The 27,443-nt window shown below is 42.0% G+C and overlaps 1 protein-coding gene and 1 long non-coding RNA gene across 5 annotated transcripts in view; one reads left to right on the forward strand and one right to left on the reverse strand.

The window, feature by feature from the left end:
- ALPK2 (alpha kinase 2) overlaps positions 1-7,849 on the forward strand; it is a 61,581-nt gene extending 53,732 nt beyond the window's left edge. Inside the window, exon 11 of the mRNA XM_064438347.1 lies at positions 135-7,849. Coding sequence (XP_064294417.1) covers positions 135-369 — 235 coding nt within the window. The 3' untranslated portion in view covers positions 370-7,849. The remainder of the gene's footprint in view (positions 1-134) is intronic.
- Positions 1,789-23,656, reverse strand: LOC135310508 (uncharacterized). Of its 4 annotated transcripts, none has more exons than XR_010370591.1 (6): positions 23,065-23,631; positions 22,907-22,964; positions 17,619-17,836; positions 12,161-12,354; positions 2,671-8,168; positions 1,789-1,803 (listed from the first exon to the last, which is right to left on the reverse strand). It is a non-coding gene; the product is annotated as an uncharacterized LOC135310508 (long non-coding RNA). The 4 variants fall into 4 exon arrangements; XR_010370592.1 differs by lacking the exon at positions 1,789-1,803 and having other exon boundaries at positions 2,870-2,884; positions 6,617-8,168; positions 23,065-23,316; XR_010370590.1 differs by lacking the exon at positions 1,789-1,803 and having other exon boundaries at positions 7,443-8,168; positions 23,065-23,656.
- Positions 23,657-27,443: the final 3,787 nt, after the last annotated feature.

A 27,443-nucleotide genomic window follows, 5' to 3' on the forward strand; every position in this document is an offset into this window, starting at 1 on the left:
CAAAACAGCATGGGTGGAAGAGACTTGCTTAATGTTTTCAGGTTGCTTATGAGTCAACAGTCATGCTCTGCCTCCCTGTGCTGAAAATGAATCTTGAAATCCCATTTGGCTTTTTTTTTTCTTTGTTGCTACAGATACAAAGGTTTTAAAGGCAACTGCTCAATTTCCTTCATTGAGCAGTTCAGAGCCCTCCACCAGTGCAATAAGTACTGTGAGATGCTGGGGCTGAAAGCTCTCCGAACCACTCATCAAAAACAGAGGAAAGCAACATCTGTGAAAAGCAAAAGTCTACCAAACTCATCGGCTATAAATAAAACACTGCCCAAGAAAGCAAGAGAACCTAGAGACTTCATTTCTTCAGAGCGCTGAGTTGCACTGTCCCATCTTGTGAAAACTCCTCTTGTGGATATGTAGTACTGATAGGCACCAATGACCTGGTGGGGGCATAACTTTATAAGGTTATGCATAACCTTACGACATTATTTTGGAGTCATCCTGATGCTGATGCCAGCAACAAAGAAAGGAGCTGATTCTATGGTCTCGGTACCCAAGATATAACACCAAGGCAAGGTTTTGAAGACAAACTAAACCATCTGCCTGGATTATTTTACAACCCTTCTACGAATTGGTATCTGCACATTTTGGGTCTTGGACACTGAGTGCACCACAGGTCACTGGAGAATATCTTCCCTTCTATGTGTCTGTGCCTGTGACCCTGTGGGTTCAGCTGCTACATAAACGTCAATATATTTAAGATGCCACTTAGTACAAGTTTTGCACAGTATTGATGCTCAGGCTGCTATAAAAAAATTGTTTCCTCTCCCAGATTTTTGCATATAGTAATCCTACTATAATCCTATTCTTGTAGTTTTTTCTCCCACTTACATGTCTTTTCATGTAAGACAAAGCCATTCATGGTCGGACATATCTGTCTTCTGCCCCCTACAAAATTAGCTAGCATCTTTAAGGTCCTCACAAAGTGATGTCATCAGCTAAAAGATGAGAAACTTGTGTGATTCTCCATAGAATTCCTTGCTTTCCATGCAAGCTTCCTGGAATCTACAGTGAACCCCATGGCACAGTACTGTTGTGCTTGCACTGACCCTATTGTAGGGTAGAGGTTTGGAGTCTGCATGTTGCCAAACAGCCATGATCTGAAATAAACGGTTACATGTGGAGGGTATTTCAGTACCTTGCAGCATTTTCAACTAGAAAAAGTACAAGGACTTTTCTGCGTAGCATAAAGTTGTTCTTTGAAGGAACATGACAGGTGCCCTGGGCCAGTACCTGTCTGCTAAAGAGTCATGATTTATCCAAAATGCCTAGGTAGAGCCAGAACTGAAAAAAGATACTGTGCTCCATTAAACTTAAACTTAAGTGTAGCTTATGTGGGGATTTGCAGCCAGAGGAGGGAACTATGCATGCCAGAGGACTGCAACAAGTTTACGGGAGGTGGTAGTTGAAAACCCAACCTGCAGTGCCTAGCACAGAATACAAACACTGAATGTCAGATCTCTTATCCCTGTGTGATTACTAAATAACAGGTGGTGCCAGAAACCAATACCTGTGTGTAAGAGTCCCATCAGTGCTGAGGAAGATAAAAGCGATTTTAGACTAGGTTCTGCTTTGTACTGATAAGCAGCAGGTGCCAAATAAGAGATAAACAGTTGAGGACAAGCTGACACTAGAGACAGAAACTCATCTGACTGCAATGTAGACATAACATCTAGGCTAGTCATCCTGGGCTCCCTTTACAGTTAATGGAGGTCTTCTCAATGGAATTTAGAGCAAAGTGCAGGTCATCTGAAAAACAAACATTTGAAATAGGTTAGATTTACTGTGCTAAAATAGTGCCTGTGTCTCTCCACTGAGGGAGAAGGAAGCGAACTGTCAGACAGGCATCTGCATTTTAAATTCCTACTGTTAGATGGGATGAAGTTCTCCAGAGGTGTTCTGAAGCATTTGAGTTTTTAATAGTTTCCTGCTAATTTAGGTGGAGGAGACCAACTGTGAAATGGTATTGCAGAAATTAGGATGGTATTTCAGTCCACATAAAATTAAATGTATGAAAGGCTATTTGAAAGATGAGTTTTTAAATAGAAGATGCTGAAGACAGGTGAAAACTTTGAGTGTGTCTGAAAGCTGGGTCAAAACATTGAGAATGAAACCTTGACAAAACAATTACAATGTATTGAGGCTGAGAAGCCATTTATTTCAAGGTAAAAGTGAATGACGATGCTGTGCTACTGCAGAGAACGTGAAGTGTCACAAGAGAAGGGAGGTAGAAAAGTAAACAGAGCAGAGGTTTTGAAGGAATTATCAAACACAGCAGGCAGAGGGAGTTGTGGCACAGATGAGGCAGATGGTCTTACTGACACTTGCTCAGTACTCTTGTCTGTCTGTCATGTAGGAGCTGAACAGAGGTTCCCTAGCTTTCTAAAGTAGGTGGTTTCTGGTTGTTCAAGAAACACCAAGTATGATAGAGGCATGTAGCATCTTTGGGAAGGAAATTTGCTCCTGTTTCCCATTTTAAGTGTTCAGCTTCCTGATATTTCTGATCTCTAAGAGACAGAGTTTGGGAAACTAACACTCTCCCACCCCCACAACTTCAGAGAATTAGTTTCGTTGATATTTCCTGGTTGTGTAAAAACATCACCTTATTGCATTTACCTGGTGTGTTCAATACTGATGATGGCACAGAGACAATGAGTATTATCCTTGTCTGGAAAGGTGGAGGTCTCAATCCTGCAAGTGTCTAAGCTTAGATGGATTCTCAGAGCACACATCCGTGACCATAGTTCTATCCCTGCAGTTGTTTGCTGACTGAGTCATAACTTTCTTCCTTGTCCATTAGTCAACAACTTGGAGAAGGTGTTGTTTACACCTGTTGGCAAAAATAAGCACAGCAGAAACCATAGATCTGAACAAGGATGTTTGTGCTCCACATGTCCATGATATGGAACATGATACAATGGAAGGCTCTGTGCTCTGTGTTGCCTTCTAAGGAAAGATGATGACATTCTTGCCCCTGGCAGTGAGTATGAGTGAACCTTTTAGAATGTTTTCTTCTGTGGGGAACTGTCCTCCAAGCCCACTGATGGAGCATTAAGGACTCAGGCCACATTCTGGTTATATTTCTCTTTTGATGGATTTGATGTTTTAAATTTATCTTTCTGTCATGGTTTTAGCTGGGATAGAGTTACTATAGATATAGATATAGATATAGATATAGCACTATACCAGCTAGAATGAAGAAAATTAACCTTATCCCAGCTAAAACCATGACACTTTCAACTAGACTTGACAGCTGTACTCAAAAGCTAATTTTCATTTTCTTACTGTTGATCTCACAGAGTAAATGTGTACATGGAGCATTATATAATAACAAGCCGTCATATTTGGATTAAATAGACATACACCCAGCTAAAATAGATGCTTTTCCACTGCTCAGGAGTTTATTGAACACGTTTTGTTTGTTAATAGACATACTACATTGCTGATGTATTACAACATTCTGTGAGTCACAGTTCCTGAATTTCTGTCAGGGGAAAGTCTAACTGATGATAATAGGAAAACCTGCAGTACACTGGTTTAAAGCAGTCATTTTTCTGTAACAGAACAAAAGCTTCAGTTAAAATAATGTCACATGATCCAGTTAAAATTCTGTCATTGCCCCTGAGTTCAGCTACATGTGCAATTACATTGAAATAATTATGCATTAATAGCTACCTAAAATAGAAAATGCTTGACTGATCACCTCAGGTTAAAGACATCTTGACAAGTTTTAGAACCTTGCTCTGTCATGGTACTCAAATGATTGCTCTTTGGCATATCTAAGGGAAGTAGAGAATTGAGTCTTTGCCTTTTATTTGTTTCCTTGTTGCCCCACCCTCTTTCACACCTGCTGAGCTGTCTGTTCTGCCTTCCTTTCTGTCTTGTTTGGCAGGTAGGAACACTGTGGTGGGAATACCTTGTCCGTGCAGGCCCCTCTCAAAAACATCCTCGATTCTTTACTGACATTTCTGGGTCACGGTATAAAGAGTTTAAAATATAGATAGTCTGACAGTGATGGAGAGAGAGCTCCAGTGTGCGCTTCAAAGACTGACGGGAAGTTATGATTAACAGACTGTCTGCCCATGTCTCAAATTTCATGTCAGATTTAAAAAAAAAAAGACTGTGCTAATAATTGCTGTTCTTTGTAGACCGATAACTCACCACTCTACCCACCTTAGTCTTGCTGTTACAGAAAATACATGTGTACCCTGTATCAGGAAGTATTTCCTGGCTATCTGAAAAAGAATGAAAGCTGAGTACATGTAAACTGAACTTCATACATAGGTCTAGACCATGAAATCAGACTGGGAAAAGGAAGTTTTGTCCTATTTATGTTGGCTGACTTCATTGGTAGAACAAAGATTCACCTAGTAGAACTGTGGTTTTACCCTGGTGTACCTGTGTTACCAGCAAGCATCAGGTGGATGTCTGCCAAATTGTAAGGAGTGAAATAATAATTATCAGTAGAGTAAACAGTATTCTTGTTGGGCTCTAGATTTAATGGCCCACTGAGATGAGTGGGAGAAACAGCTACCTGTTTTACAGACTGTTTTAATCTGAGCCAAAGTTTGCTTTTTGCCTTAATTTACATAAGGCAACCAAAGCATGGGTTTTGTGAGCAAGTCAAATAAATACGTACTCTAATCCCAGCAGAGACATCAGCAAAGCAGAAACTGGAATCCATTTGTTAAAGGATCACTTAGAGGCTAATTCTTCCTGCTAGCAGTTGCATTATTATATTAATAAATATTCTTAAGCACACACAGAATGAATGAATTGCACTGCATCCTGATAGCAATTTTAAAATGTTATGCTTTTCACAGGACACCACTGTAGTTTAGGCTGAAGCATTAATGCTTTGTGATTTTAATTCTATTACACTGACTAACAATGATAAAACACTCAAGAATGGAGTCAATAAAGCTTCTACTGGATGTTTCTTGTTGTTCAAAAGTAATTAATCACATGAATGGCCTACAGGCATTGAGTTTTTAGATGTATGTGTCCCTGTAGATAAACTGATAATTCTACCTGCTCTTTTGCAGTTTTTAAGTGCTTTAAAAAACATGTGAGCTCCAGTGGTAATGTTCTTCAAAAACATCTAAGGGATTTCAGTGTACAGGTTCCTGTCCACAAAATACTGGGCACATAACTCTTAAGTTGGTCTTTTTTCCAAAAAGTGTCTGTGTCCCTGAGAACTTTATTGCTCAGTGGAACTGGCCTCCTCAGTCCCTTTCAAAATAGAACCTTGAGTACGTTTGAAAATGCCACCTGAATGTTCAGAAGAGTTCAGTGGTAGCAATGAATGAATCAGAGCACATCAGCCCTCCACAGATTCAGGAAGACAGCTTGCACTTCTGAAGGCCAGTGCACAGTTGCTGGGAATCAGCTGCGGACTCTCATTCCAGCTTTAGATCTTAAATAACAATCTCACCCACAAAGAGAAAGTCAGCGGGTGTAGAAAACAGTCAGCCTGGCCCTGAAATCTGGGGAGATATATCTGGAGTGCAGAATTATTTTCTCTGAAACTGAAAAATTGCTTGGCCCCAGAGGATGCAACTTCAGAAGGCAGCTGATGTAGTTTGAATGCCTTGAGTATTTATCCACTTCAGGGAGATGTAAGATGGAGGACCCCGTTAGAAAACAGGCAGTATGTTTCCCAATCCATTCCCTATACCACACAGCAAGAGAAATTTGTATCCAGTTCTTATTGGAGGAACTTCTCAGTAAAACTCCCGCAGCTTAACCTCACATAACCTAACAGTGAACAGCAGGGATGCAGCCCCATTACACCTTAATTTCTTTTTTTTCTCTTCAGGAAACTTCAGTCTATCTAATACTTGTGTGGGTGTTGTAAAGATCATGTTGCTCTACAAGCCGCAGTGAATAACTTTTTGAGTTTTAAGAGAATACCGGTAAGAAAGTAATAGGGAGAGAGAATTAATCTACGCTGCTGTCCTGCCACAGAGTACCAGGGGAAGGTTCGGAACTGTTTGCCCTCCTGGATGTTTCACTGAATATTTTACATGGGTTTCCTTCAATAACATTACAAGTAGAATCCGGGGGGCTTGTACTGCCATTCCACCAGTGGAGTACCAGCAGTGGTGGTTCATGTTTCGCACCTCTAACAGAATGAATGACATGGAATAATCTGTGATGACATTGCGAATTGTAGGGCAAGTCCAAAATAACAGACCTAATCTCCGGCTTTTTCTGTTGATATGATAGGGATATTGTGCTTAGGCAAGCAGCACATGAGGCTTACTGAGTGGGAGGAGAGAAACATCATAAGATGTTCTTCAAATACGAAAAATCGCAGGGCAAGTAATCAGGAGAAGGGCAAGTGGGACTGGTACAGGCTCCCTAGAAAGCACTGTGGGTGTGGTAAGGGAGGGAAGGCTCATCATTTCTCTCTCAATCAAAGTTTGAGAAGAAAAGCAGCTGCTGCTAAACCATTACACAAAGGGCCTTGCAGACAAGGTCACTTCTGCTTTCCTCCTGCAAAGCCAGAGAAAAGAGAAAGGAGTTTAGGCTGTCTTGCCCAGCCCAGCCCCCAACTTACCTGCACAAAGATTCCCTCAGCTAGAAGCTCGTTCTCACCAAAGACCTTTTGAAGAATAAGCCGTAATTATCTGCAGCTTTGCTGACATCACTGTGAGTCTGCCATAAAATATTGTGGGTGTATTGTGAGTATTGTGAAGTTACTGTGATTTACTGAGTCTTGGACAGCAGGAGAATACTGGCTTTGGGAGCCTTTCTGTTGCTGGATTCTGGCTGTGTTTATGGATGACTGAGGTTGATTCTTTTGCAGCGGTGGCAGGACAATGTCCCTTGTTAGTGTTAACTCCTAGTGGTCTTATAGATGCCCAGTCTGAGCCAGATGTTTTGGATCTGGCCCACTACATCAGTCATTCCAATTCATCACCTGCTCCTTTCAGACAAAATATAGGTCCTAGCCTTATGCTATGGGGCAGCCCAGCCCTCGCCTTTCTCTTTCTACCCTTTTCACAAAGGACCTGCAGCATTTTTCTTTTTATACAACTAAAAGCTCACTTATGCCATAAGCCATGCTCATGTTGCCCCAAACACACAGTAGATATGCATTTGCTCTTGTGACACATGGGATCAGGTGATGAGAGCTGCTTGTTTGCTGTGGCTAGATTTGAGCCATGTACATGGCAGCTGCAGTTTGGTGATGTGACAGGTCCATATCAAGTGACATAACAGGGACGGACTCATCATCAGGACCCAGCAGAAAGCCTTCGTGACACACACCGAAAGGCTGGTACTGCTGCTACAGAAATGTGTTTGAATGAGCTTCCTGTGTATTGTGGGAAACATGAGAAAGGAGGAATAACATCAGGGTATTTCTGTCCATCCATTCATGCTTTATCTGGTAGTCAAGATTAACATTTATTGTTCCTGAAAGCGAAACCAGACCAGGGAAGAGGGGGCCAACGGGTGCAATATATAGCAGAAGGATGATGTCAGGGAAGAGGGACAGCAGTGGAGAAGCATCTGGCACAAGTCTCTCAAAAGACACTTTATGTCCGTTGGAATTATGTTAAAGGGATTGGGAGCGCAGGTGGTGTTCTCCTCTATCCTCCCGGTGGGAGAAGGGTGTTCAAGAAGAAGGAGACGAATTGAGCAGGTGAATGACTGGCTGCATCGCTGGCACCATGCTCAAGGTCTTGGCTTCCCATGCCACTTTGTCTCTGTGCTCACATGTCCCCTGTTGCACTCCCACCTCTCCTCCACCTCCTGGGTCACTTGCGTGCTTTACAATGGGAATCTGGAATGCACGTAGCAGAGTATGTATTTCCCACATATTATGGTGGGTTTGCTTATAAAAGAAAGAGCATAGTGATCCTGACATACATGAATAAAAGGTTATTTTATTCCTCAGCACAGTGGGACAACATATTGCTGCAGTTCACGTACTTTTCTGAATTGATGTCTTGTCTATCAGTAGCTATTTAGTGTGATAATGGCGTTTGATAGACTGGACACAAACACCATTGTCACACTCCACAGCTCTGGTAGTAGGAGATCATTAGTCCATGGAAGAAGTAATATGCACACATTGCAGACTTCAGCATGGGGGCTTCAAAGATCTGCAAAACACAGAAAAAGACCATGTTTATGCATATTTATACGTGGTACATCAGGGTTCTCACCAAGGAAGTGCGAGACAGGGCTCAGAATTTCTTTGAGGTGAATATTTTTTCCTAGCTAGCTGTAGTGATCTAAAAGCTAAGTAGCTTTAAGCATGCCTGTACAGGCAAAGGAGATGGACGGACACCTTGAGAAAGTAATCGATCCTGTCCTAAGAGCCTAATTTATGAAGGGGGGGATGAATCATTCTCTGCAAGGACCTATGTCTTATTGATGGAGGCAGCTCAGAATAAGCATCTGACTTTCACAGAGCTATGTTAGATCTGAGGAATCATGATGCTAAAGATTACATTTGTTTTCCATATACTTGCTTTCACCAGCATTTTGGAGCTGGCCCACTTACAAGACAGCAAGTTGGTCTGTACTCCTATTCTCACTTCACCCGTTTTGTTCAGTGCAAGTTCTTCTATGACACGCCAACACCTATGCAATGGTGAATTAAGCAGTGTAACTAACATACACATGACTGTGCTGTTTAATTTCTTCCCAGGCCAGTTTTTTCAGTTTAATAGGACAGACTGTGCTTCTGTGTTTGTTTAGCCTGCAGGTCTAATAACATTTCTGCACATCCTCAGTGAGTATAGTAAAATCCCATAAAAGATCCTGTTCATCAGGAGCGGACTAAGAGCACACAAACAGTCACTGTGGGTCACACGATGCACAGTGATTTGTAAAGCCATGGAAATTCGGTTATGTGTCATCATCACATGTGAGTGCTACAGAGAAGCAGAGAAAACAGAGAAGGGAGCACAGGGATGGGAGGAGATTAGAAACCAGCGTTTGGGTGAATAGCAGTACCCTTTGTATCTTACTGTTCCATGTATCCACTTTTTCCTCAGTCTATAAAGACTGTCAATTAGTGTGATCATCCATCATATTGGATATTAACTGGAAGAAACACTGACCTGTGTAGATAGAATGTAGCTTTGTGAAAGTGCAAGCCAGCTAGTGAATATTCATTAATAGGAATAACAGTATTGGTAACCAATTGATAACTGTAATGAAGTTGGCTAACTTAAAGGAAGGGGAAAAAAAAGAAGAGACAGACCACAGAGTGGAATTCCTTTATTCCCCTGGAACTGGTGAAAGTCTTTCAAGCAGAGCAGATTACATTAAACATTAATGTTCCATTTTGTGTGAATTTGTGTAGGTTTTGTATATGCTGAGTATTGGAATGTTTTTTGTAGCTGCTTGAGCTTCCTGACTCAAAAAAGAATGCTGTATGGGCTGGTTAGAAGCACTATGAGAAGGATGGAGTTGTCCTTTTGCGCCAAGAGATGAGGACAGAACATCTTGCTATACTGCTTTTAAACTATCCTTGTCATGGTTTTTTAAGCTCAGTAAATGCATTCCCATTTTTACATATTCGGGAGCATTTGCTACTCATATGTAATAAGGCTAGACTTTCCAATTGTCTTCTGGATCTGGTTGCATTTTATCAAAAGATTGTTAAGCAAGTTAAAGCATTCAAAAGGCAGACTCTCAGGTCCCCAGAGGACTCTTCCTAAGGGCTTAGCCTTCCTGTCAATCTCATTTTTTATCTTTCCTAATTCACTGCCCTGGTGATGTGTCACTCCCACGCATTAATAGCCTTAGTGCCCCTGCGTTATTCTCAGTCTGCTGTCAGCACTCGCATCGTGCATTCCAGCTGAGAAACAAGAGAGAGGGGCACAAATCTCTATCATCAGCTGTTTGTGAAATGTAAACGTTTGAGGTATGTATGCTGAATGTGGTGCAGCTGTGGAGCAAGGTCACATTTCTGTACTTGTTGAGACCAAGTGGTCTCTGTTTCAAATGTCAGCTTTTGTAAGGAGAGGCAGTCCCTAGCTTGAATCAGGGCACGCTGCTATTTGTAAGAAGTACAGGTCTGCATGCCCCAGAATAAGAGATTGTGTGTGAGCAACTACCACTAGGTCAGCTGAAGCACTGGAGCTTGTGGGGAGGAAAACATGGGTCTCTGAAGGAAATGATGCAGAAAATAATCTGCTCTCCAGACAAGATGCAGGTTGAGGGCTACGGCAGAAACGGCAGCCCTGGTTTGAGTGGAAGGAGCTGTGACAGGAAGTAATTAAGGATGAGGTCACAGGGTTCCCAAATACAGGTGTTTATATGCAGATTGTCAGGTAAGGAAATTTAGCTCACTCGATTCTACAGCATTAAAAGTTGAGGTGCCAGCAGAGAGGAGACACTAACACACAAACTACCTGGCTGCCTACATAAACTGGATACACCTCAACCACCGGTACACTCTGCACAGTGTAAAAGTTATTTCCTCTGCAATCCTTACCTTTTGATCCAACTTTGTGTCTTTTTTTTTTTTAAATCTAATCTAGTTCAACCAGTGTTGATCAGTCAATGCAGACTCACTGGGGCTCTGGTCCATTTTAACTACTGATTTGCAAGTACGTATCATCAAACCTCAGTGAAAGCCTGAACTGGCAGTATGAGCTGAGTTCTGAGTGGCCCTTGGCTGGTACGTAGCAGAGAAATGAACCTTCGCTGGCTGGTTACCAGGTCAGACAATTTTGTTTCTCAAATGTGTTTATTACAGCTGCTCTATCGTTTCCATCCTTCTCAAGGAAGCAAGCCTATAAATGCTTGGGCAGGGCTGAGACTCTTCCAAGTGCTTTTCATCTTTCAGTGATTTTGTCTGTGTTTTGAGTCTGTACATGCTGTAGTGGGAAGGAGTTGTGCATTTGAACACATACACAGAACTGTCAGGCAGATTTGCAGATCCACAGGTCAGGCCACTGTGGAACCATAGCTACGAAGGAGACACCTCTAAAAGAAAGAAAGGAGCTGCAGCACACCCTGTGCATCAAAACAGCCAGGAGTTTTTTGAATTAATGATGGCAAATGCACAGGCACACCCAGAACATACTGTCTAGTAAGGATGCAGTTTGCAGTTGTAGACCTGAGGTCCACGAGGCTGTTTCTAACAAACATCCCCATGTTCTGGTTGGTGATAATGCGAAACGAATGCCAAAGGAACATAAGTACTGTGCATTGCTTTTGAATTCATCACAACATTAGTGTTTTTCCTCCTTACCTTTCCTCATACACATTTGACTCAGCTTTCTCTCTCCAGCAGAGAAGAAAGGTCAGGCAAGATCCTACTCTAATTAAGCTCTCTGAGGAAAAGTCCAACAATCACTGGCAGATACAGTGCAAAGAGCAGTGGAACCCTGGCAGAAGTGCCTCTGATCCATACTGTGAAATGTGTGTGACAGCAGATAGCCAGGCAAACGATGCAGCTGCCAGCAGGCAGTTCTACAGTCCCACAACTATATGGAAGTTTCCAGCAATTCAACAGGAATATTTCCAAGGCAAAAGGTATGAAAGAAAGAAAAATGGCCACTAGTTTTTAGTATTGCAGTGGAGCGAAAACCCTGAAACAACGGGGAAGCTACTGGACAGTACAGGGTGAAAGCAAAGTATAAACATCAGAGGGGAAAAAAAAAAATCTACTTTTTGCTTCTCTTCTGCTAGACATTTGTATAAAGAAAATTACTAGCATGTTCCAGTTGAGAAGATCTGAAGAACAAGAGGGTTTTCCCAGAAGTATCTGAATATGGGCCATAGACCCTGTCGTTTTTGTATATCTGGACTCGAAAGCATTCCTGTTACCCTGGTTAGTCCAACCATGCTTACTGTCAGCTTCCCTGCCTCCCCTTTTTTTTAACAATCAACATTTAAGGCTTGCCAGCTGACATTGATAAAAGCCTAATCTCTTTAATAGAGCAGGCAGACATCACTAAAAAAAAGACATTAAATCCTGTTAAATTAACACAGATGGGCCACAGGCATTTGCAGTTACTTTGGTATGCTGAAGTGCTTAGTATTCAAAGTTCACTTCTACTGTTATTATTTTTGTTAGTACATTTTAGCATTTCCTTTTCCTCACACAAATCAAGCACAGGAAGGTACTTACCATCTGACACAACTGCCGAATGATCCTCTGGTGTGTCATTGGGTTTGTCAGATTCTCTTGCGTGACATTTTGCTGAATATCACTGTGTTCAGATCTTTGGAGGCCTTGGTTTTCTTTTATGAGTTCCCAGCAATGGTCAGCTGTTGAAAGCCTCAGTTTCCACTGGACACCTTCCTCTCGCCCTTTATGGGATCCTGAGGTTTTAAAGTAAACAATTCATTCTCTTTCTGATAAGTCATATTAAAATATTGATCTGGGGGAGGGAGGTGGCCCTCATTGCACGGAGCCAGAGTCACCTTTAGTCAAACAGGCTAAAGAATGGAAAAAAGCTCTGAAATCTCAATTTTCTCTCTCCCTTCAGAAGGAGCATATGTGGGTAGGGAAAAATGCAAAATATAGGGTTTTTTCAGCTGCCTGTTTTGCTTAAGCCTGAGATGAAGAGTGTTTACTCTGTCTTCATATTAATTGCTTGCTTCATCCAGCAAGACTGATTTCATCAATTACTGAGATCACAATGCTAATCTTACTGTTCGCTGCTGGGTCTTACCGATCTTTTTTTCATTTTTTAATTTTGATTTACTGTCTTTTATGCATAGGAATTTTCAGAACTCTCAAAGAGCCTGTCACATTTTTAATAGATTTTACTTTCTAGCACACCTACGAGATGGGGGAAAGAGTCTGGCTTCAGTTGAGCCTACCTGAACACCAGTGGCAAAACCAGGAATTAAATTCATGTTTCAGGACTTAATCCAGATAATCAACAACTAGACCATTGCATAAAGCCCCAAATTTAGGGCATGATAAATTTCACATTTTTTGTGAAGGCTAATATGGGATTTGAACCTGAGATTTCTCTAAGCATAAATTAAAGTCACACCTTTAGTACAATAACCTCCCTGATAGTTAACTAATTAGTATTTCATTGCTTGCTTCCATTACCATGCTTCTATTATGTTAGAACATAAGTATTTTGTAACAGTCTTAATGAAAAGTAATATTTAAAAAAAACCCAACAAAAACAAAACAACCCAAGTTTTCAATATAATACATCACAGAACTGGGGAACCAGGTCAGTTTACTGGTTTTGGCTGGTTGTGTTCATCCAGCAGCAGAAAACCATTGCGAAATCAAATCTGGAAAATTCTGTGTCTTGCACTCTCTTTGCTTTCCAGCTTTAGTATAACTAGACCTTTGGTAGAACACAGATAAAACTTCTGTCCTTGTTAAGATACCTTCCCTCACCACTGCCAGGATGGGATGAAGGAGGCCAGTATATATGAGCTCTAAGAGTCAGAGCTCTGCTTTTGTGAGAAGGGTCCTGCATGTAATCAATTCAAACACACGATACTGTGTAATGGAGAAAAACCTGAACTACAAAGCCAGTGGAACACCCTCATCTTTACCAATTTATAGCATGCCTTTTCTCCTTTAGGTTGCCTTGCATTTGGACTGCAAATTTGTCATGGCAAGAACAATCTCCTACTGTTTCCTAAATTGCTGTTTCCTAAAATGCTGTTTTCTAATCACAGTGCAGCTCCACTCTCAGATACACCACTAATACAAATAATAATGTCAGCAGTCATGAATAAAAGAAGGCATTGAACTGTGCTTTCGATGCAATAATGAAGCTATATTTATAGGTTATAGCAGTCTTATCACTGAATATACAGTTCAAGAATCTTTTTTTCCCCTTATGAAAAACTCCAGGATTTATAATTCTCAGGGATTTAATGGCTCATTTTTGTAACCTTAGTTGTAAAAGCAATGTTAGTTGCCTAATGTAGATGATCCAACTGCGTCACTGTACTCCTTTACAGTTCTATTAAAGATTTTTATTAGCGCAAAGCACAAATTAATAATGCTAACAGGTGACATTGAGTAGGGAAGGAGAGAATTAAATGAGAGAGGAAAACTAAAAGAGCACCTGCCTGAGTTTTAGCTTTCATATTCTGTGCTCTGTGACAGGGTATTGGAGAAACATAGTGAAATGAAGAGTTTTGTAACAACACAGTGCTAGTCACTTGCTTTTAGGTTAAAAGTGCCAGTAATCATCTGTGCTACCTAACTTCAGGTGCTGTACAAGAAGGGAGGCCATGGCTACGCATCAGTCTCAGCTGGCTATGCAGCCCCTTGGATGCACTGGTATTGTCTCACTTTTTATCCTTATTAAGACATTAACAGGAAGATGGCTGGGGAAATTCTGGAGTGAATCACCATCTGGCTGATCACTAAATGTCAGACAAAACCAGGATTGACTGAAGCCCAAAGAAACATTTCCACTAACTTCTGAAAGATCAGTCTAGCATCTACAGCATTACACGAATGTATATTCTTTGTGTATGCAGAGACTTCTTGTGCGGTGGGGCCTGGCTGTGCCATGACTGTTACTACTCATAGACTTCCTGTAATAGTAGGGAAAATATTCCCCAGTTTCGCCTGTTTTCTTTGTTTAGAGCCCCAGTGGTTAGGGCTTTTCCATGGTGCTCTCAACCTTTGTGTTCCCTTCTGCTCTTGGTCTATTTAGAAAGCCCTCCTGAAGCAGGGACTGCTTTTCATTTGGTCTTGATGCTGCCTGGTTTTTGGTGAAAAGGCTCCCATTTGGGATTTGTACATGCACATGGTGTAAAGATGGCAGTATTACTAGTAATAGTAATAGTAGTAGTACTAGTTGTTAGGGTACTCATAATAGTAGAACAAGGTTTGTGGGAAATATTTACTTAAAAATTACCTGTACAAGTATATCAGAATCCTGTGTGCAAACACTATATGCCACTCTGGAAATGTGGATGTGCATTTTAAATCTACAGAAGGTATCTGACAATTTTCTTAGTCATAAAAAGAGGGCAAAAGACCTCAAATTAAAAAAAAAAAGCCAAACAAAAAACCACAAACAGAATGCGACATGTTGTCCAAAAACAGCAGAGGAACTAAAATGTGTTGCTTTTACTCACAGAGGAAACACCACTTACTTGGTATTTCTGGGGTTGTGATTTTGGAAAAAAAACTCTTCCTCAAAATGGCGATATGCACTTGTAAGTGCAGTGCTGCCCACTACACACAGAGCCACTGGTGAGAGTCTGAAACAGCATTGCAACATTCATTACTGCTGCAGACTGGTTTGGGTCCAATTCTTTGAAACTAAATGCCAAATTATTTGGAAATTCTTGAAAAAAAAAAGGAACTGGTTTGTTTAAATGTTAGTAAAGGTGACACAAGGACGAATAATGCAATACACATTGCACATTCATCTGAGGGCCAAATTCTTCCCTTGAAAATATGTAGATATGACCCCAAGCAAAATTATCTAACTTTGAAGTTCAATCTAACTTTGAAGTTGGCACTGCTCAGAGCAGAGGACTGTCCTGTGACCTCCAAAGGTCCCTTCCCACCTAAATTATTCTGTAATTCTGTGATTCCATTTTATGTGCATAGCTCCTCTTGACTAAGTCTCACTATACAAAGGATGAAATTTGATCCATGCAAGAGTTCTTTCCTACCATTTTTCTTATATAAAATGGGGAGGATCCGAAGAGTGAAATAGAAATCTGAGGAATGGTCTTTTTTATGTAAAAACAGTGAAAGACCAACGCAAAACTGAAGCAATAATAATTTACACACAGGGGCAAAAACAGGGTTATGTTAGGAAGTTTTTCACACTGGGAAGATACATCAAACAGTAAGAAGCTACAGTTTGGCTCTGCAATACCTTAATTCTGTGATTCTGTAATTAAGAACAACAATTTTGGCAAGAAAAAGGGTTAAATATTCTGTGCATGAAGTGTATTAGGAGAGCTGATTTATTCTGTTTCTAAATTATATGGGCCTACATGTGTTTGTGAGTGGTATAAACCCCTTTGGCAGAATAAACCTTCTTTGCAGCTGGTTAATTTTGATCATAAATACGTGTTCAACAAAGCTCATTTAGAAAGCCTGTTTGAAAGGGCTTAAAAGCACAATTACTGTGTTTATTAGAGTAGATTTCAAAAACCAGTTTCACCACTCAGTTCAAACTGAAGACTTTCAAACCAGGGTTCATTTACATGACCTGAAAAAGGATCACCTGAATTGGTTCTCATTCTTTTTTTTTTCTCTACACTTAAAATCATAATAGTATGAAGTTCATATGAAAAGAAAAATAACGCAGAGAAGGATCATGGTGTGCATGTAGAGTAAGTGGGGGGAAGCGAGTGGAGTGGGAAAAGCTTTCTCTTCCTCATTTGGGTGGCCTAAGACCTCATGTTATCCAGCTATTTTATTACAAACCTCAGGTTGAAGTCAGCTGCAGCTTTGAGAGAGATGGGAACCTAGACCCTCAGTTGAGGAGGGAGTTAGAGCAAAAGATTCTGATCTGAAAAATCTGATGCTATAAGGTACAGAGGTTTAAAAAGGAACTACTGAGGCACCAGTCCAGGGAGACCCCAGATCTGCAATCCTCTGTAACCCTGATATTTAATGATTTTCCTTCCCTAGATTCCAGCTGCAGACCTGTTGCACTAATGGACATTCATGTATCAGAACTTGAGTTGATCTTTATGGCTCTACTCCAGCTCTATCTTTCACAAGCATATAATCAATACTCTTAAACTGATTTGGGGGTTGGCTATTTCATCTATGGAAAAATCCTGTCGCAGTCCACCAGCTGTGGGCATGGCTTACTGTGTTTAAAACTTTCAAGCAAATCTGGGTCAAAGATTTAGGCCGCATCCTTTTATGGAGAAAACAGACACATCCAACGATGTTAACTGAATTTATGCCTTTGCTTTGACCTATTAATTTCAATGCATCTATGCTGACTTACATATCTTCAGGATATGACCATACAATTTTTGAGAGGAAATTGCTACAGGAATTCTTGGGCTTAGAGTGGGAAAAGCTGGGTTTTTTCTTTTTATCCCAGATAAGTACAGTATTCAAGGGGTATCAACCTTCACAAACATTGAGGGAAGCACTTTTAGCAGCAATAATACCATGATATAGTAGACTAAGATGAGGCATGTGCAGTGCTAGGACAACTTAGATCACAGAAGGGAAAATGTTGTGACCCTTGTAAGTCAATGGCTAGTGGTTAAAGATTACCTCTTCTGGTCATTCTGACTACTAGATAGAGAAAGATTAACTTAGAGCAGTATAAAGTAGAGCAAAGGTATTTAACCTGGAAACCATGATCTCTTCTGATTTCTACTGGGGCTCAGTAAACGAAATTGATTTAAGTTTCCCAATCATCAAACTCATTACATCAGTTCTAGATCATCCTGGCATTCCCCATAACGATTCACCATCTGATACATCCAGCACAAAGAATTCAGGTTGAGGATTATCTTCAGAATAAGGGTGTAAAGTCTGACTAACAATGTACCATCCATGAAACTTCTGTTTCCCCAGCAAAACAGCTGTGGATAGAATTTAAGCAATTTTGATGTAAGTAGATGGCTAACAGATAAAACTTATGTTTATTTACCTGTCCCTAGGGGGGAACTGGCCACCCCCCAAGAAAACTACTCCCTCTGCAAACACTGTTATCTGGCTCCTTAGCTCTAAGTCTTTTGCCCAGGTCAGCTATACCGCTTCCATTAGCCTGAGAAATTAACTGTCCATCAGCGGTTATCAAAGGCACAGAACTTCCTTTTTCCTGTCAACCACTGCTGCAGCCTACACATTTCAGGCAAAGCATTAATCCTGTAAATCACAAACCACAGCAAAATAAACTACTTAGTAATGGACATTTACAAAGAACCCAAGATTTTGTATCTTCCCTTCCTTCCTTCGTTTTACCAGGAGGCCGACAGGCCTCCTTCTCCATGTACAGCCGGTGCGAGCACTGAGTGGCATGGCCATCAACCTGCCCTGCCCCCACATCAGGTACTGTATTTTTCTGAATTTGGGCCAGAGAATAGCCATTCACTATGTCAGCACGCGTGTCCAGAGCTTTGCCTGCAGGATCTACCACACAGAGCAGCCATGGTGCAAGCAATGCGCCACAGTGGGTTTGAGATGAGCCTCTGCTACCTTTGCTTTGATGCCATGTGAGCCGCATGTAAAACAGGGTGAGCAAAGCACAACAGAAAGGTCTTTGATGCAGCTGAGGATAAGCAACTTTATTAATTTCTTATATTTGCAAGCAGAAAAACCTGTTTAAATCCTCTTCTCAGAACTTAAGAGACTTTAGCAGCCTGAAATCTGTTAATTACCAGTCTAATCACCTCAAAAAGGACCCAGGGAGCCACATACTCCTAGAGCAGAGCCCCCACACTTTGGTCCATGAAGAGTAGCATTGCCAGCCAACTAAGCCCTCTGTCCCACCTCTGGCTTTTGAAGGGGAATGGCACTGCCTGGGTGGGGTGGGGTGGGGTAGGCTGTGGGCGGGACCTTCCAGAAGGGGTGGGGCACAGGCATAGGCAGCAGAACCTTCTGGAAGGGGCGCAGGGCTCTGCTGAGGAGTTGCAGGCTGTCTGTGGGCGGCAGAACCTTCTGGAAGGGGCGCAGGGCTCTGCTGAGGAGTTGCAGGCTGTCCGTGGGCAGCAGAACCTTCTGGAAGGGGTAGGGCTTGGGCCTCACTGAGGAGACGCACGCTCTGTTTGCCTGGGGCTGTCTCCCTGCAGGCGGTTTGGGCCATGGTGCCCGCTTGCTGTGCGTGCTAGGTGCTGCCGGAGGCTGCAGAGCTGTCCTTGCCAGCCTGGCCCAAGCACCCGAAACCAAAGTGCCCCTTGCCAGAAGGAAAAGGTCAGGCCGTCTGTGGGGACGAAGCGCTGCACAGGTGAATTCAGCTCTGGTGGCCATCACCGAAGCAGTTAGTGAAAAGACTGTGGTAGAAGGCATTAGAAGTAGGGTGGAAAGGGTGGTTGGTACCTTTTGCTTGCTGTACCCATCTATAATTAATCAGTATTTATTTAAGCTTCTCAGTCATTGGTGAAGTTCATTCTAGATGTGAATAGTCACAATGAGCTTTTCCCCCACCTCCTCTTGTGTTTCAAGTGAAACCTTTCAGCTTATACCATTAAAAATTACCCAGTATAGACTTTCACACACTTTTTGTTGTTTTTGATCTTTTGATAAAAATTGCAGGCTTAAAAATTGGTTTGGTGTCCTGAGAAAATCATTAAAACAATGTTTTTATAACTCCATGTTGAACCGTTAACCTCTTCTTCCTCTGCCAGTTTGCCCTGACTCAGCCAAATAGTGACTGGAAAAAGAGCTCCCTACAGCTGGCCTGTGTACTAGAAGTGCATAAAGGAAAAGCCAAGAAGTAACCAAGATAAGGCTACTTAAACACAGTTCGGTAGGGTCGGGTTTTCTTTCTTTCTTTTCTATATTTTTCTGCACCTATCCCCCCAGTTAAACAGAAAAATAATGCGGCTATATCAGTGTTTTGGAGACAAAGCATATGGTGACAAAATAAATAAAAATTAGTCATCAAGTGTTTTATGTGACATTGCAGACACTTTCCTTGCTAAATGTAAGCTTTACACAGATATCATATTTAGTCTAATCAGATAATTTACTAACTCATTTACTATCCTGTGCAGCATGAAATTGAATTTCACATGGTTATTCCAGACCTGGATGCCATAGGTCTGCTGAACTGAAGTATTTTTCACAAAACCATTATTTCAAGACCTCAGAGAAAATTAATCTGCTGTTTCTTTTTCTAGTCTGTCTCTACAGGTAATCACTGTTTGTATCAAAAGAATGTGTCTGTAGGGCAGGGTATAGGCTTCTCGGGTGCAGCTAGTCTTTATTTGCTCAGATTAATGTAGGTGCTGAGTATCAGGCATCATAAGTTCTTTTTATGGGTTAAAAGAGAGTTCTACAGTAAAAAGAGAAGGACTAAAGCAGGGAGAAAAGGAAGACAGCTGGTCCTGTAAAAGAGTTGAAGAACTCTCTCCCTCTTTCAGCAAGAAACGTCTATTTGTTAATGTTATGGAAAGGATTACCTTTCAGTAAGCAGAAGCCTGCTTTCAGCTGGAAGCTTGAAAGGCTATAACATTTGCTAACTGGCCACCAATAACTACAAGAGAAACAGGGTTGGGAGTTACACAGGTGTTTAGACAAATAGGAAATTAGTAAGTCTTCACGAAGAGCAGGTGTGAGGGATGCTCAGGGACCTTTCTAGAGACTTTTGAGCCTGTAAAGTGATACTTGGTGTGGCTAGGTCTTCAGAATAGTCTCTGTTAAATGGGAGAATCTTACCTGCTACACTGGGTGTTAATTTACTGGATAGTAACAGCTCTGGAGTTCTTGAGACTGCTCATCTGGACTGACTCAGCTAGAGTAAGCTTACAACTGATGAGTAAGTAGACCTCTGATCTTTGGTTGTAATGGGGTGACTCTGAGGTTCCAGTACTCAGCAATTAAAATGGGAAGTGTCTTTCCCTTGGCATGTATTAGATTTGATGTCCTTTATAGAATGCACATCTGTGGGAAATGAGCTGGATCAGAAGTAAAGCATCATAAAACTTGCTCCTCCCACCTTCATGCTACCTCTGAGGGCAGAATAAAAAAAGGGGTGTGGTTAATGGAATCAGAGGTGGCCTTGTGTTTTGGCCTGGGCAAGTGTGATAGTGTCTGGGTCCCTGCCATTCCTGTGGTTTTTGTGTTCTTAGTGGGAGGGAGGCTTTCTGGGCGAGGTTGTTCAGGACGGAATAACAGGGCCTTTTCAAATTCAGCTCTTGGAAATTGGTGGGTTTGCAGTCTATTAAGCAGTGTGGCACAGACCTATTTTGCTGAGGTGTAATATCAAAGACAGTGTTGATGGACTAGGGTAAAACATTCATGTCCCATCAATTTAGAAGGTCAAGGCCTTACTAAATACGCATTTGATGTTCACACTAGCACCTGCAGCATATGCACTGAACCTAACTGTACGTGAAACGGGAATGTTAACCCTGGCGTCCCGGTAGCTGAGACCAAGGGGCCATCTTTTCCTTTGTTTGTGAGTCCTCCTTGACTGGAGACCTTTTATTGAAAGCTTGGAGGATAGCTGCAGAATGCTAGATCTCACGCAGGCGTCAAGGGCTCCACAGTCAAAATGTGGTCTGGTGTGTGGTGAAGCTGAGGAAGAGGCTATGTTCAGCTGAGTTTTGCTGAGGAGCTATTACAGGCCATACAGTGTTTTGAAGACTAGTGTTTGGTGGTTGAGCATCACTACAACTGGGGTAGCGCAGATTCATAAGAAATGGCAGGGCCCACCCGGAGTCCTGGGGTATGTTGTGCCGCCCTGTGGATCACGAGGCTTGTCTAGGAGGGCACCGTTAATGGTGTAACGGTTAACCTAATGGGCTTGCCACCCTGCCCACCAGGCAATGGGCGGTAGCATATGTAAATGCTTTTTTTGGTGTAGTGCCCTACGACTCTGGAATTTAATTTTTTTTTTCTTTTAAATATTCTCAAGAAAGCTTCAGGGCATGCTTTTGCTGGTGTTTGAGAATACAGACCATACTATTCTCTACCTCACCGTGAAATATCTGCCACGAAAACAAAAACACTCAATAACATGGTTGTTCCTTGTGCATATTCTTATAATACGCCATTATACGTGACTGCAAATGTGGGCTTGCTTTCAAAAGAAAGAGCTTGAGCTCAGTGTTAAAGGAAAGAGTTTCTCATTGTGGGGGGGGAGGGGAGTTAAGTGGTTGAATGCATGAGCTCTTTAAGAAAAACACCCAGCTTCTTTTAAGCTGTTAGATGTTGGATGCAAATAATAGGGAACAGCTGCCTATGTAATCACATACCCATTCAGATCACCAGAGCTTTAAATCTATTGCCACGATCTCACAAGTTTTCCAGGTTATACAATGTTGTGCTCAGAACAGCTAAAAGAAAAAGGAATTTGAGACTTCCTTTTTTTCTGTGCTTTACTTCTTAATATCTCATTGCATTGGTATTAGTGTTTGAAGGAAGAACTAGTTTGCTGGTCAAGCTTTTTCCTTTTTTTTTTTTTTAATAGAGAAATGAAGATCCACTTGTGAAAGGGGTGGGCTTTCTTTAAAGCAAAAAACAAAAAAAAGGGGGGGAGGAAAATTCTGTTTGGTTTTCAACAAATGCCTACTTTAAATATCTGTGTCTTGAAAACATTTTTATTTAGAGATACTTCTGAGATGTTTCAGTAATTTTGTTTTTTTGGTCTAAGGTATCTGCTGTATTAGTCTATAATAGTCCCTATAGGGATTATACGTTATAGCCACAGTACAGTCCCCATAATGCAATACAACACCCCTCTTTTGCTGAATCATTCATATAATCTTGCCGTTGTTTCTCAGAACACAACATATATATCTACGCTACAATTTTCTCTATGTCACGTGAACTTTTTGAAATATGTGTTTAGTCTCAGAGGAGTTGTCTTCAGCTGAAGAAGCCTAAATTTTCTGGGTGTTTTTATTTTAAAAGCTAAAACTTTCTATTGGCACTGAAATATAACAACATTTTCCAACCTCTTTTTATTTTTCTGTTGTATTGGAAATCAATTCAACACATGCAATTCTTGTTTTAGTAATCTCAGTGAATTAACTTTATTTTTATTAAATAGAAGACAGGCTTGAATTTGTATAAAGATCAAGTAAAAATTAGTTATTTTCATGTCCAAGTGAAGACTCTTAAACTATGCAATTTGCAGTCATTTCAACATCATTTACTTTCAAGGCTTATTCAGGATTGGGAGATTATTCTCTCTGCTTACAGAGTTTAAAAAAAGTCTTTAATTTTATGCTTTCAGGCTAAATTCTTTATGAAATGAAATTTAGAACTCACCTGCTGTTCCCAGAATACTCCTGAAAACTTGTTTTTCTTCTGAGGAAGTTTATTATGACTGGAAAAAACAGAACACCACATATACACATCTTAATCTTTATCCCCAGTGGAAGGTGGGTTATTTCCTCCAGGTATTAGCTGATGTTTTTCCAACTCACATTAGAACGCTATCCTACTGTCTGTGTTGTGCAGCTGCCTTTAACACTGTGTGGTAGGAATGGCACCGTACAAAGGTGGCAGTTGTATCTGCTGTGCCAAAGCCACAGACTGCATGTGCTGCTCTGGGGTCAGAACGGACCCTCTCCGTGGAGCTTGGCCTTGTTAAAGATTACTCAGTCTGAAACGTATCAAGTGCAAGCCTTCTTTGAGATTTGGTTATTACTGCGTGTGTTGTTTCTCTAGGACTTGTCAGTCTGGACTGTTGTTTACCCTTGTGACAGGGCTTCGTTTCTCCAGGTGGCATTTGGCAAGGTCCATCCTCTAGAAAAATTCATTGCAGTTTCAACACCTGTCAACAGGTTCGGTCAGTAGGAGCCTGTTCTGTTACAGCTGTTAGGTTTCACGCGCACAGCGCTGTGCTTTGGTGCTCTGGGATAAACGAGGTGACTGCGATACTCTGACTCTCTCAGCAGACTGACAGTGTGCTAAACCAAGGCATGCTCTAATACTGCGCAGTCGCTGATGCAGAAAGGGATGTACATTTTAACGTCGGGAAACGTGCCTTCTGGTGAGGAAAATGCACGTGCATTTTCTGTGTGACTGGTGAATTAAGGTATGATATTCTCATGGATAGCTTGTTGGAGCTATGTCACATACGTGAACTTGAGAATGTTAAATATTAATCATTCTTATCTGCCCTCTGTAAGCAGTAAGCCAGTGCTCTGTTTTAACTTCAGGTAAATGAACAAATGCTCTGGGGCGATTCGTGAAACTAAGTGGTTGTGTAGCAAGATTCCATCTGTTTCACAATTCTTAAATGGTAGTGGAACATAAAGTCCCACTTCAATTTAGGATCGGTGGGTAGCTCAACCAAACACAAGTACCATGCTGCTGTGACAAGCAAGTCTGGGAAATTCCTGAAGTTTGCAGAAATTAACTTTTTGTCACAAGTAGTCAGTGAGCCAACTGGGAAAGATGCCCTCCTAGAACTGACTTGTGAATAGAGGAGGACTCGTGGGAGGTGTGATGGTAGGTGGCTGTATTGGCCACAGTGATCATGAAATGGTAGAGTTTAAAATTTTTGGTGTAATGAGAAAAAAGGTCAGCATAGTTGTTACCCTGGATTTCAAGAGAGCAAACTTAAAGCTACCCAGGGTGCTAGTTAGCAATGTCCCCTGAGAAACTGCTTTTGAGGGCTTAGGGGTCCATGAGTGTTGGTCAGCTTTTAGGAATGACATTTTTGTATGTTTTGGGTGTGTGTTTGTGTGTTGGTTTTTGGTGTGGTGGGGTGTGTGGTTGTAGGTTGGTTTGAATAAGAACCTTGCACAGGAGCAGGCAATCCCACTGAATCAAAAGTCAAATGAGTGGGGCAGGCTTAGCTTGGCTGACCAGGGAACTCCTCTGGATGATCTCTGGAAGCTAGGTCAGGCTTTGCAGGAAGATTACAGTGCTGTGGTTTGCTAGTGGTGTTCCTCAGAGCTCAATTCTAGGGCCAGTTTTATCAATGATGTGGATGCAGGAGTTGAATGCACCATTAGAATTTTGCCGATGACACTAAACTGGGAGCTGTGGTTCAAGGGACAAGAGACCTTGCGGAGGGATCTAGATAGATTGGAGCACTGGGCAGTCATCCGTGGCATGAAACTGAACAAGTCCAAGTGCTGGATTCTGCACCGGGGATGGAGTATAAACTGGGAGAGGGGTGGCCTGGGAGCAGCCCTGCAGAAAGGGATCTGGGGGTGCTGGTTGGCAGCAGGCTCAACAGGAGCCAGCCGTGTGCCCTGGCAGCCCAGAAGGCAAACAGCACCTTGGGGTGCATCGAATGCAGCAGAGCCAGCTGGTCAAGAGAGGCAATTATCCCACTGTATTCAGCGTTGGTGCGGCCTCACCTGCAGCGCTGTGTGCAGTTCTGGGCCTCACGGTTTAAAAAGGTTGTTAAGGTCCTTGAATGTGTGCAGACGACACACGTCTGAGGACTCTGGGTCTATCTTTTTTGGAGAAAAGGCGGCTGAGAGGCAGCCTCATCGCTCTCTGCTGCTTCCTGAGGAGGGGACATGGGGAGGGTGGGGCTGAGCTCTTCTCCCTGGCACCCAGGGACAGGACGCCTGGGAATGGATCAAAGCTGAGCCAGGGGCGGCTCAGGCTGGACATGAGGAAGCATTTCATTACTGAGAGGGTGATCAAACCCTGGAACAGGTTTCCTGGAGAGGTGGTCGGTGCCCCAAGCCCATCAGGGTTTAAGGGACATTTGGACAATGCCCTTGATAACATGCTCTCAACTTCTGGTCAGCCCTGAAGCGGTCAGGCAGCTGGACTAGATGGTCGTTGTAGGTGCCTTCCAGCTGAAATATTCCTTCTAAAAGGTTTGTGCACAAGCTACCTTGGTATTGTAATGTGCACTAAGTGAAAGTAAGAAAAAATGGGACGGTCTTCTGTTGAATTTGTGTGATAGTGTGATCTTGAGAAAACAAGCTGTGCCCAGAATGGCACTGAAAAAATCCAAGCAGGATTAGTTATTTCTCTTCTTACCATGTCTGATTTCTTTCTATTGAAGCAATGAGAAAATAGCATCGCTCTGTCAGCTGGTCGGACTACTGAGCACTAGCTGCACAGTAAGATCATATGATCGTGGGATTATTTGGGTTGGAAGGGCTGTTGGGAAGTCTCTAGTCCAACCTCCTGTTCAAAACAGAATTAGCTGTAGGGTCAAACTAAGCTGGTCAGGGCTTTATCTAGCTGGATATTGAAATCCACCCCAGATGGAGGCTGCACAGCCTCTCCGAGTCACACGTTCCCAGCTTAAACATCCTGTAGATGAGCTGTGTAACTACCAGATATTGAACAAAAGAACATCAGATAAAACAACTGCTCTTTGATGTGAAATATGCCCTAGGAACTTGGTGATGCAGTTGCCTGTTTTTGGACCTATATCAGTTCTTTCAACTTTCATATGTCACACCATTTCAGGTGACCTGCATTGTCAAAGGGCAACCTAGTCAAATCAAGGGATGCTTGCTACAGAATGTAGCAGGTGCAGAGGCATTCCTCTGGAAGTCTGCAAGAAGTAATGGGCAACGGCAAAAGGCCTGGGTGACCAGGAATTGCATGCTTTGTTCCACAAGCTTGTCAGCTTTGTGGGCAGGTCACACTGGCCAATACATTCTTCTGTTTGTTGGTTGAACAAAAGCAGAATGTCTGAAGTGCCTGCAGTGGAAATGATGGCTTCTTCCATCTTTTACAGTCTCAGTAAAAGATGAATGATAACTTGATGAAGAAGCACAAGGAAACAATGTGAATTTGCATTCTTTTAAAAACACTGGCAGCCTACCTGCCATGGTGTGTTGTGGTTTGTGGTGTTTGGGTGTTTTGCCTTCCCTGCCCCTGTTGGATAGGTAGCATGTTTATTTTTGTTGCTTCTTGAAGAAAGAGACAATGAAGAGGGTTTTGAAGGCTGCTAATACATCAGTACTCAAAAAGCAAGTATCCATTCTCTCAGGTGTGAAAGAATGAAAGCACTTCATTAAAATTGAATGAGCAGCTGCTAGTTGCCTTGCCAAATGGTAGGCAGAGCTGACACTTCAGTGTTGAACGAGAGTGGGTAGCTAGGGTGAGGCTAGGCCATAGAGGCTTGGAGAAGAGGAAGAGCATACTTGGACTTGAGAAGATTTTCAAAGAGCAAGATGATGTCTTCAAAGCAGCAGCAGGTGAGAAATAGTTGAAACAACATTCAGCAGCAGTTTTTCCTTGATTTTACATCTTAAGCCTGCTGTTTAGGAGGTTCCTTGGCACTACTGCAATAAGGGTGGTGATACTGCTTTTTAGGGGCCATAAAGGGGAAATGTCAAATAACATAATTGTTAGTGAAAACTGATTAAAAGGAAGATCAGAGGTAGTAATTAGCATATCACGCACTCCATTTTCTGAAGTTACTTTGAGGCTTATTTCAAAATCTGATGAATATTGACTGAGAAGCTAATTATTTGTATTTTTACAGTTGATGTCTTAAAAGACATTAAGAGGGGGGGAAAATTCTACTCTTATAACTTTTCTCAGATCTATCTCAGACTATGTTACATGCCCACAACAGCAAAATAGTCCAGAGGACAGCATATCTCCTTTCCAGGACAGACTGCAGGGACTTTCAAAGTTGCATGATTTGTTGTTTATAAAATTTGAAGGCCAGGGGGGAATGTCTTGGGCTTTCCAGGCCTTTTTCTCAAACTGATCTGCACTGCCATAGTTTACAGTGATTCTTTGAGAGTAACAGATTTAACAAAGTACTAGGTACTGCAGAAGCGCTCCAGAAATGTAACGGGGAAGCACCAGGGACTCTGACGGACTGACCAGAGGCTCCTTGTCGGGACCTGGCTGCGCCACA

Source organism: Phalacrocorax carbo, chromosome Z, assembly GCF_963921805.1.
Source record: "Phalacrocorax carbo chromosome Z, bPhaCar2.1, whole genome shotgun sequence".
Lineage (NCBI taxonomy): Eukaryota > Metazoa > Chordata > Aves > Suliformes > Phalacrocoracidae > Phalacrocorax > Phalacrocorax carbo.